This window comes from Mastigoproctus giganteus, chromosome 5, assembly GCF_048544385.1.
Source record: "Mastigoproctus giganteus isolate SK-2022 chromosome 5, ASM4854438v1, whole genome shotgun sequence".
Lineage (NCBI taxonomy): Eukaryota > Metazoa > Arthropoda > Arachnida > Uropygi > Thelyphonidae > Mastigoproctus > Mastigoproctus giganteus.
Window position 1 is genome coordinate 224,967,080 of NC_143579.1, and position 12,051 is coordinate 224,979,130.

General features: G+C 38.9%; 1 protein-coding gene across 2 annotated transcripts in view; it reads right to left on the minus strand.

Moving 5' to 3' along the window:
* The window catches only part of LOC150086167 (uncharacterized), a 204,897-nt gene that overhangs the window by 183,118 nt on the left and 9,728 nt on the right, over nt 1–12,051 (minus strand). For both annotated transcript variants that reach the window (XM_090374428.1, XM_090374427.1), the window contains exon 2: nt 5,924–6,039. In XM_090374428.1, coding sequence (XP_090230554.1) covers nt 5,924–5,947 — 24 coding nt within the window. In that variant the 5' untranslated portion in view covers nt 5,948–6,039. The remainder of the gene's footprint in view (nt 1–5,923; nt 6,040–12,051) is intronic.

Consider the following 12,051-nt stretch of genomic DNA (forward strand, 5'->3'; position numbering starts at 1 on the left):
GGTTGCAGAATAGATAGGAATTTGCTTTCCACCAGAGAGTAATTGATCGTTGAAATAAACTGCCACCTAGTGTTGTGGAACTGGGTATTTTGAATAAATTTATAGAAGGACAAAATATTGGAAAGGATGGTCAAATTAAATGGGTAATTTTTTAATGGCTGATGCTATATAAGCTTACTTCTTGCATCGTTTTGCCACTGCTGATATCAATAGTAACTATTCCTGTCTTTTATTAATTATTCTTTAAGTATTTATTTAATAGCTCACAGGGTTTACAGTAGTGTTTTAAAATGTTCCTGACTTTCTCTTGTCAACCAACCTCCTTTATGCTGATGATTTCACATGGCAATGATAAAACTGAATTTACAAATAAATGCATCGGTCTCATAATGCGGTGACCGTTCTCCACGAATTGCCTCGATGTTGCACTAACTCTAAAAAAAAATAAATAAAAATAAAATAAAATAAAAAACACTGATCCGAAGTAAGAGTATATTGCCTTTGTATGGGTATAAACCCATACAAAGGTTTTAATTTTGGAATGGAAAAAAATACTCAAATATTCAATGCCTCTAAAGAGAGTGAGAAAGCAGAAGGAAAGATTCGAACGTTATTGTACAGGCAGAGCCTCATTTTTTATGTAACGGTGAACAAACTGGGTTTGCTATGCCTCTTGACTGGGTTCAGGTCGTCATGGTACGTACTTTCTCACTGATGAGACCCCAGATAGGGTCGGGTAGTTGTACACACTCTAAATAAATAGCAATATGCTTCTCCCTGAAGAAGTGCTTTTTTAGAGTAATGCAGTACTTGGCAGCTCGTGGTGAAGGATCTCCACAGTATGAGATTGATATATTTATTAGTAAACCCAGTTTGCTCGTTGCTTCATTCAAAACGAAGCTTTGTCCTACCTGTGCAGTAATGTTCTACAGCTTTCGTAGCATGAAGTTATTGCTCTAAATTTACTTTAATACCTGCTAGATGTAATTGTAGTAGTAGTAGTAGGGTTTTAGGAGCATCAGCGACTAAGACCATATTGCTCCGTATATATTATCTGTAAATTGTGTTCTGAGGTCGATTTTCTGTTTGCTGGACGAAAAATCCGCATTTCCCGGAGGAAAAAACCATGCTATCCTCGCCTGAGACCGACTAACTCAGCCACGTTGTGAAAATACCCATAAAAGTTTTTCTCGTCATCGACGAGATTCGAACTCAAGTCTTTTCCATCCTGTGTGGGGACGACGGTCATCCTACCCATTGTGCTACCCACGAGGGCAAATATTAGATAATGGAATCTAAGTACTATGGACTCCAGAATACCTATCATATGCTTTTAAGTGTCAGAAAAGTTAATAATAGTCTAATTTTAAGTTTCTCTTATTTTTGTTTCATAACGCAAATAATGTCACTGTTTCTTCACTTTAATCCAAATGAAATTTTCTGACCTCATCACTCATTTCGTAACTATTTTTTCTATTATTTTTAATGAGATTCTGGTTTGATATCTTTTATAGGTTCAATGTTCCAAGAGGACTTTTTGTTTATAGGACTAATATTAGAATACTTCTTTTACAGTTATCTGGAAAGAAGTACTGTATTCTAATATCAGTTCAATCATTAAAAGTGTTGTAATTCCTTTTAATGTAAACTGAATTTACATTAAAAGGAATTACAAGTCTCTTCTACTCCTGGTACCCTGGAAGTCTTTTCTCTTCGCAAAATTTTCGATCTTCTGTTTACCACTGATAATTTCGTAAAAAAATTTATACAAACCAACGCAAATACTTGTATTACTGTTACCCAAGCTTCTCTAAAATAAGGTTTAAGATCCTTGTTGTGTTTTCACTGTCTTTCCTTCGTAGTGAATTCAGCCTTTAACCGAGAAAGGGTACCTGTATATCTTTTTGACAGTCGCAAGCCAAGATCTAGGATTCCAGATTGCAATTTTATTTCAATTTATTTTCCCAATTGTAATCTATGAATATCTCAGAAAATGAATGGCTCAGAAAATATATAATTACATTTTCAGCTTATCTGACGTACAAGTTAGTGCAATTGCATCATTTCTGTACGTAGCCAACTACTTAAGTAGTTATAAATTAGCATCATTGGCGACATTCACAACGAGTTGCCATGATATTGCACTACCTCGAATAAGTAACACTTCACCATTGGAGAAGACTATTGTTACTTATTCTCTCAGCGGATACCATCACCCATACGGCACCGTTTGAAATATGGTATGGAATAAAGATCTCTGTTATCCTCATCCTATCCTCGAATAGGCAACGCTTCCCCAATAGAGAAGATTGTTTTTACCTATTCTCGGAAACTCCGTGGCCATCAGGTCACCCCCCCTCCCCCAATACGGCACCGTTTCGGAGCTTATTGGCTCCTCATCAGTGGTGGGCAGGTAAGCTGGTGTTGCAATGATGATAACCCAGTTGCGAAGTATAACTCCACAATATGAGAGATGCCTGATGGTGTGGAGTAATTTAGATTACAGAATAGTTTACGATTAAAGCCTCAGGTTACGTAGGGAGTTAACTGACATACAAGTTAGAGCAATTGCATAATTTCTTATTACTTATTCGAGGTAGTGCAATATCATGGAAACTCGTGAAGGTATTCAAGATATGAAATATACTTAATGATGCCAATTTATAACTACTTAAATAGTTGGCTACGTACAGAAATGATGCAATTGCACTAACTTCTACATCAGTTAACTCCCTACGTAACCTGAGGCTTTAGCCCTAAACTATTCTGTAATTTTCAGCTTATTTAACAATATACCGTATTTTTCAGATTATAAGATGCTCAACACCATTTTGAATGGTAAAATCGATAGAAACATTTTAATTGCAATTACTTCGTTTGAGGAACTTGATATTATAGCCATCATTTATCTCCTCCATTGTTCGGTCTTCAGAAGCATATCTGGTATACGTATACACTTCTAGGTGCCCAATTGTTTATATTGTATTATGTGTTAGATGTGTTGCAGTTTAATAGCGGCCCCGCCTCAGTTATGGTTTCCTGATCTTTCGCCATCCTGATATGGAATTAGATGAGTTTGATAGGTCTAGTATTTTCTCCATGTCTCTTTGACTAAAAATCAGAAACCTGTGATTATGTGATTACTGGATTATAAGTTTGAATATACCATGATTTATAACACACACACACAAAAAAAAAAGGAAAAAAAGAAAAGAAACGAGCAAAAAGTAACTACTTTTATGCCCGGACTGAGAAAAATTTGTTTCTGCTCATCCACCGCATTGCCCATTCATTCTTCCAACCGGCGCTGCAACATAATATCTAATGTTTAAACTACACTGAGTGGACAGAAATTATGGGATACCTACCTACTAACGGGTAGGCCCACCTTTCGCCCGGATAAGGTCAGTCACACGGCGAGGCATTGAGTCCACTAGTTCATGAAAGCGTTCCTCAGGTAATTCCAATCATGCTTGCTGCACCCTGTCCATAATTCCGTCGCATTACTGGGTGGAGGATCCAAAGCTCTAACGGACCTTTCCGCAGCATCCCAAAGATTCTTCACAGGGTTCATGTTGGGTGAACGGGGAAGCCTTTCCATGGTGGTAAAATCTGCGGAACGCTCTTCGGACCATGTCCTAGTCGCCACGGCTCTGTGGGGAGGTGCATTGTCCTGCTGGAAGACTCCATTGCCCTGTGGATGCACGATGACCATAAAGGGATGCAGATGGTCCGCAAGGATGGACACGTAACGTGGACCGTTCAGAGATGCGTCTAGACGTACCAGAGGTCCCAACGTGTGCCAGTTGAACACGCCCCAGACCATTAGCGCCCGTCCACCTGCCTGAACAGTTCCTTGTTGACATTACAGGTGCATAGCTTCTTGCAGTTTCCGCAAGATACGCACACTCCCGTCCGCTCGAAATAACTGGAAACGAGACTCATCGGACTACGCGACCCGGCTCCAATCATCCAAGGTCCAGTGCCGATGTTCTTTCGCCCAGTTGAGGCGTAGAGTCACGTGTCGTTTTGTTAGCAATGAAACTCTGGTGGGCCGCCGGTTCCATAACCTATTGCGGCTAATGATCGCCTGATGGTCTTGGCGGAGATGTTTCTGACACCTCCCTCGTTGAAATCGGCAGTGATTTGTGCCACCGTCGCTCTCCGGTTGGCTGAAACAATGCGAGACAGACGTCGAAGGCCACGTTCATCCACCACCTTTCTCCGCCCACAGCGCTGTCCTCGATGAGATGTAATTCCGGAAATGGCGTATTCCCGATACACTCTTGATACTGTCGAACGGGGATAGTGCAATTTCTGTACCACCTCCTCGATAGAGTGATCCATGCGTCGGGCACCCACTATCATCCCTCTTTCAAAGTCTGTTAACTCGCGACGTTTATCCATACTGACATCGAATTAACGTCTACTTGAATGCAGTGATGCAGTTTACCTGTATACCTGCCAAGCAGTGGGTTCGTTCACTAGCGAGAGAGAGATGACAGCGTCGCATCGCCCAGGAACCAGGTATTCCATGAATTCTGTCATTTCAGTGTACAATATACAGTATATGGATAGCTTATGTGATATGAATGAAAGATATAAATAATAATTGAAGGATTTCTATTAGTCTGATTTTAATCAAATTTTGGAAGGATCGGCAATCCTTCTGAAAGATATAAATATAAAATTTCATTAAAATCCATCTACTGGGAGTGGAGCCATTACACGCGGACAGACGGACAAAGAAATAATAATTTCCGGATTTCTATTGGTCAGATTTTAATGAAATTTGAGATGGCCCACAAATATTTCTGAGGCTTCGAATATAAAATTTCATGAAAATCTATCCAATGTGAGTGAATTTATTTCATGAGGACGGGAAAAAAAAAAAATATATATATATATATAAAATAAATAAAAAATAATTTCCAGATTTCTATTGGTCGGTTCAATTTTAATGGAATTTGGAATAGCTCAACAAATCGTTTTAAAAGATCGAAATATAATATTTCATGAAAAGTCGTACACTGGGAGTGTCAGATTGTTACATGCGAACGAATGGACAGGGAGACAGGTGGACGGGCATGGCGAAGGCAACAGACGCATTATGCATATATGCTAATGAGCCAAAAATGAACTTCAGAACAATAATACTTGTTTGATGTTAAGTCTAGCATTGTGCGAAATTTTCCATTTGCCATTTATTGTTTCATGGTGATGGACGGGTATATTTTTCCTGTTTATATTACATGCCTGCCATTGGACGCCATTTTGTCCTAAAAGTTTTGGCGGATGCGAATATAAATTTTTCATAAAGCCTATTCCCCGTATATTCTGAACCTCTCCCTCAAATTTAGGGACAAGGTTCGGGCATTCCATTCTCAGAAATCATTACTGAAAAATCAGAGTGCATTTTAGTGCTCATCAAGAACGGATCGTGAGTTAGTTCTGAAATTGACTATAAAAAAATAAATAAATTTCCACTTATGCTCTAGAACGGCAAATGCCAGAAAAGTTCACAATTTAATTCTGACGATTTTATTACTTTTTTTTCAGTACAACAGCTAACATAAGCTATGCACTTTCTGTTCGGCGTAAGGGTTCAATCTCGATGTGCACACCTTCTGCGTTCATGAAAAGCATGCATTTTCCATATTCAGGAGAATTACTGGCTTTAAGACACCGGAGTACATCTTATGGTCCGAAAAATACGGTATTTATAGCTGTGTTCCCTTTACCTCATATTTTTTATTTGTTTACATTTTTATATGCATTTGAAACAAGTATTTCTGGCACCACTTCCTCATTGCAAGAAAAGAACTGTTCATATTTACTTATTTACAAATACTTTGCTGATTCACGAAATAATAATAATAAAAAAAAAAAAATTAAGAAATTTCCAAAAGGTGTCACCACTTACATTGCTGCGATTAGCTGCGTACATTGCCGACCACCTGACTCCGATTTACGTCGTTTGGCCAGGTGGAAATGGCCGTTTAATTTCGTGGCAACTCACCAGAGGTCTAACCAGTGACCCTGTTGGATTAAAAAAAAAAAAAAAAAAAAATGAAATGAGAATTAAACTAATTTAAATAAAAGTTTAAAAAATTAAATCTTTATATGTAAAATTGCAATAGAAAGAAAAATAAAAAAAAAAAACATTGAAAATCCTGTATATATGTATGAAAGTATACCCGAATGTAGGATTGTAAACATGCTATAATGAACATGTAGCAAACATCATATAATGAACAATCGAGATAAGTATCGTATTATGACGAGGATTAAAATATGCGAAAAGGCACTTCGTCGATTAACTGTCATAAGCATTGTTTAATTCTCAGTGTCTTATCAGCGAAAAATTCCTTCTTAGAAATATGAGGAAAAGTAGGAGAATGTATCTACTCTTCATGGTCTAAAACCACCGGTTAATTAACTTTGCACACGATACTTTGAAGACTGGTGGTTACGTGCGGTTTGCCTTACCGAAGCTATAAATAGATCCAAAAGGCATTGGAGTTCAGCTTGAAGGAACAAATCAATCAAGTGTGCAAGTCCCAATTCCCCATTACAGTCAGGTAACCGATAAAAATAGAGCCTCTTCCCTTTCGACACATCTTTCGTATAAATATTTTAAATATTGCCTAACCACTTCCAGCCTACGCTTTGTCTTGGCCATTATCCAAAGAAACTGCGAAAGAAACAAACTGTATAGAAAGAAGGAAGGAGCAAGCTGTCGGTGGGCAAACTGCGCATGAGCAGAAATTTTCTATACTTACTTATTTAACGGTGCCATTCTAAGAGTAAATGTGCTTACAAATTTTCTGATTTACTTTTGTTCTTTGAAAGCGATTTATCGATTGAAAATATGAGACAGTTATCTGAACAGTTATCAGCTATCAGCTATAGGTAATAATCATTGTTCAATTGAAGAAGAAAAATGATATCAGATGACCGATAAGAATTTTTAAAGGGCTTTAGCACTCCTTCCCCCTCTCCCTTTCTCTCTTTCTTTCTTTTTCTCTCTTTCCTCCACAACATCCGGTTTTGTAAATAGAAAATAATTTGAAATAATGATGCTTGTACTAGACAGTTTGGTTGATTCTCGCACGTTCACACACTTTGTGTGTCTGTCTATCCGTAAGTCTGTATGCGTTCCAGACAATCGATACCATCGAATATACAAACGCAGCAGCTAGAGATACTCGCTGACGTATTTCCTGCCACTACCTTAGTGTGACGTCAATGCTCTCCAGAAGCACGTAATAATGATAGATCGCCGAGTGGGTGCGTAAACACTAAAATAGCACCGCGATCCAAACAAGAGAATGGTGGAACTGCTTTGAAGGAAAATTTAGTCCGTATTTACTAACCTTCTTTCATCTTCTCCTTTATTTCTGTGTTTTTTCTCCTTAAGATTTTCCTAATATATAGGAACAAAGGTCACGAATAAATACACAGTGTTTTGTGTTTTTATTTGTAGCAGATGCCGTATCATGCACGATTTCCCATTCACTAACCCTAAAAGAGCAACACAACGCTGCTTCTGTTGTAAATATAAATAAATCGCATCACAGAAGATCTTGAAACGGCGAATGTGTACAACAGTTAATAGCCGGAAGTGGTTTTTCACCCTCACTGAAATAAAGGAAGCAAATCTTAACATAAGCACTGCTTTTATAACCTTGCTTTCCTCTTTTTTTAACTATTCAATTCTCTCTTTCTCTCTCTCTCTCTCTCTCTCTCTCTCTCTCTCTCTCTCTCTCTCTCCTTCTTTCTTTCTGTACCCTTCCCCTCTGTCTCTTCTTCCTTTCTTTCTGTATCCTCCTCCCCTGTCTCTTCCTTTCTTTCTGTATCCTCCTCTGTCTCCTTGCTCTCTCTCTGTATTACTCCATGTTCTCCTCCTCTCGGCGAATGTGTACAACAGTTAATAGCCGGAAGTGGTTTTTCACCCTCACTGAAATAAAGGAAGCAAATCTTAACATAAGCACTGCTTTTATAACCTTGCTTTCCTCTTTTTTTAACTATTCAATTCTCTCTCTCTCTCTCTTTCTTCCTCTCTCTCTCTCTCTCTCTCTCTCTCTCTCCTTCTTTCTTTCTGTACCCTTCCCCCTCTGTCTCTTCTTCCTTTCTTTCTGTATCCTCCTCCCCTGTCTCTTCCTTTCTTTCTGTATCCTCCTCTGTCTCCTTGCTCTCTTTCTGTATTACTCCATGTTCTCCTCCTCTCCTCTCTGTATTACCCCATATTTCTCCCCTCTCCCCCTCTGTTTCTCTCTCTACTACCCCATCAATCTATTTTTTCTGCTCTCTCTCCTCCTCTCTTACCCCTCATTACTCTCTCTCTCTCTCTCTCTCTCTCTCTCTCTCTCTCTCTCTCTCTCTCTCTCTCTCTCTCTCACACATACACTATTCCTCTCTATCTGGACCTCTGTATGTATTTTTCTTCTCTCTCTGTATTTTTCTTGTCTCTCCTTTTTCTCTATTCCTCCTCTGCCTCTCTCTCTAGTACCCAATGTTTCTCCTTCTCCTCCTCCTCTCTCTCTCTCTCTCTCTCTCTCTCTCTCTCTCTCTCTCTCACACATACACTATTCCTCTCTATCTGGACCTCTGTATGTATTTTTCTTCTCTCTCTGTATTTTTCTTGTCTCTCCTTTTTCTCTATTCCTCCTCTGCCTCTCTCTCTAGTACCCAATGTTTCTCCTTCTCCTCCTCCTCTCTCTCTCTCTCTCTCTCTCTCTCTCTCTCTCTCTCTCTCTCTCTCTCTCTCTCTCTCTCTCTCTCTCTCTCTCTCTCTCTCTCTCTACCCCACGTGTCGCCCCTCTTCTAGGCGCCTCCGTAGCCGGGTGGGCAGGACCAGAAGTGCATAGCACACGCTTCTTGATTAGACCGGGATTCAAGTCCGTGACCACCAAATACGGAGGTTGCGGAAAGGTCAGGGAACGACCACCGCATATCCCGGAGCAATATGGCCTTAGTTGCTAATGCTCCTAAAAACCAAATAACAACAACAACCCCTCTTCTCTCTCTCTCTAATTCCCCATCAATCTATCTATAGTAATAGTAATGGAGGCATGTGATGCAAGAAAGCAAGCGTATGAGCTTATGTAGCATCAGCCAAAAAAAAAACGATTTTACACATCCATTCCCTCTAAAAGTTTGCTCAGTTCCTCCTTGAATTTATTTAAGCTACCAACTCCCACAACGACAGTTGGAAGTTTGTTTCAGCAATTAACCACCCGCTGTCTAAAGGCAAGTTTCCGCACATCTATTCTACAACTGTCTTCCCTCAATTTTAATTTATGCCCCCTCAGGTCCGTAATCTGAGCAAACGGTAGAATCCTGTCAGAATTCAGCGTGCTCAACCCATTCAAGGCCTTATAGACCTCAATCAGATCACTTCGCAGGTGCCTAGTCTCCAGCCGCTGCAATTTGCAGAACTTAAGCCTTTCTTGGTAAGAGGAACCCTTCGTTCCCCTCACCAATCTTGCTGTCCTTCCCTGTACTCGATCTAGCAACTCTACATCCTTCCTAAAATGAGGCTTCCTGACCTGTACGTAGTACTCAAGGCGTGGCCTGACCATTGCCTTATACGAAGGGATAATCACCTCCTTTTCTCTACTAGCAAAATTCCTGTATATCATTGACAATAGCCTATGATCTGCTCGGGCAGCCTATATATATATATATATTTATTTCTCTTTCTTTCTCTGCTGCCTCTTTTTGTATTATTTCTTTTTCTGCTCTCGCTCTCTCCTTTTTCTGTCTATCTCACTCTCTGAAGCTTATTTTCTGTCAGTCTGTCTCCCTCATTCTAATTCTAGTCTCTGTGTGTGTGCGTGTGTGTGTGTGTCTCTCTCTCTCTCTCTCTCTCTGTGCATTCTTTATTCTCTCTCTGTATTTTTCTCTAATCTTCCTCTATATTGCTCTCCTTTTGTCGTTCTTGGCCATTTTATCTCTGCCACTGAATCTTTCCTATTTTCCTCTCACCTGCGTGTCTACACCTCACATTTATAAAATACATAACCACATCTTCGCTCTCTCATATTATTTTCGTTCTCTGTCATTATTCTTCTTGTTTCTCTTTTTGTCCCTCAGTTCCCTTCCTGTTTTTCATTAGCACCTTGCTAAAATAGAAATACATTTATCTATCTATCCTTATGCTTTGTTTTTGTCACTTACTCTTCTCTCCTTTCCTCCCCTTCTGTTAAAAACCCGTTTATACGAAATTAATAATACAGTGCAGTCAACATCTAATAAGAAGCCTTCTCTTCCTTTGATGTTGTAAATGCCAATGTGACCCACACACACTCTTCCTACACCAAAATTCCTAACGCCTACAGCTGTTGTTTTCTGTCTCACCAATCGATATTAAAGCATTGGGATTTTGATCATCCTCCCATCTCGCTTTAATGTGCAATGTTTATTTCGGGCAGTGGGTGTAGATTTATAATTCAGATAGTCTGCGTACTACACCCTTTGATCTTATCTAATTGGTCTTTGGTTTTCTTCACCAGTAAGATTCAAGGAATGTCTCGAATCTTATTGCTTCCATCTTTAGATTTTTAAGAGAAATCTGGAATAACAAACGGAAATGAGACGAAAGTGAGAGGGCTAGATTTCTTCAGCATAATCTCTACAGAGATTTAGAAGGTTGTGTAAAATCACCATCATAACAGCACATCCATTTTGTTGTAGGAAGCTGGAGGAGAGTCATCAATTGGTTGCCACTCTGCACAGTATAATTGCATGTGAATCGGCTACCTTTACAGGGGCAGAGGCAAACCGTAAAGGTAACCGATTGTGAAGGTGACCAGTTTCTTTTTGAAAACACAGTACAATGGGGAATAAATTTGGGCAATGAGTTATAAATAGCAAGCTGCTGTGAAAAGAAGGCTGAGTTATAATAGTTTATCTAATACGTGGCAAAATCACTTATACAAAAAATATCTAAAAATCAAGACTAACTTTAGCTACATTTCTTTTTTTCCCCTTTAGATGTTGTGTTATGAAAGTTACTCAATACAATATTCTAATTATCTACGCTCAGTAGAATCTGAATTTATGTCGAACTTCAACTCAAAGCCTCTCTGGTACTGTCTCAAACAAGTAATGATATTTCCCAGAATTTTTTTTTAATGTTTCTCTGTTTTTCGTCTTAAATAATCCACTACTCCTGATGGTGACACCTTTTTTCACTTTTTTTTTTTTAAAGAAAATGTTCTTCTCTAGCCTTCACCATGGTTGTTATTTTTCAGTTTTCATTTTCTCCCGGAAACTCGGTTTTTGAGTCCAGCAAACAGCAAATTGCAGACACAACACACACCTAACCTTTAGTTTTCATAAATGTTCATTATCCCTTTATGTAAAACGTGGAATGAGAAAGCTAAGCTCAACAATTGTTGACCCATTACTGTACTTAACTTTACTGCCATTATTTGCCAACTCTTATTTTATAAATATCTTAGCTCCTACTTTCACCCTTTTATGAATAATACCAATGTTTTCTTCCCAAAATGTCCACTTTCAAATCTCACTCTGTGCCCTCATTCCCTGTGAAATAATTTAGAAAAAGGAACTCAAATAGATTCCCTGTCCCTTGGTGTCCACGTGCAGTTAACTCTATTCATATCGATCTTCCCTTCAAGCTTTACTCCCCCACGGTTTGCGTCCCTCTTTACTAGATCTCTTTGAATCACTGCTTGGTAATTGCAATCTACAATATTTGAAGGCATCAACATCCTTAACTGTTTCCAAGGTGTCCCTCAAGGCTCACCCTTAGGTTCACTTCTATTTAGTTTTTTTAATTAGTGGTGTGTCAATTGTATTTTACTCTGCTAATGTTGTTTGGCAATGTGAAATCTTATTCATCCTTTAAAATTATGGAATATTTTTTCGTTCGTTGTAGGAAATTAAAATCATCATTATATTAAAGTTTGGTTTAAGAAAGAGAAATTTCTTATTTCCCTTTGCAGTTGCTCTACATTTTGCAGTAATTCCGATGAAAGATTAGAGCCGCTTCAGCGTAGTGAGATGGCGTGCTAGCTGCCT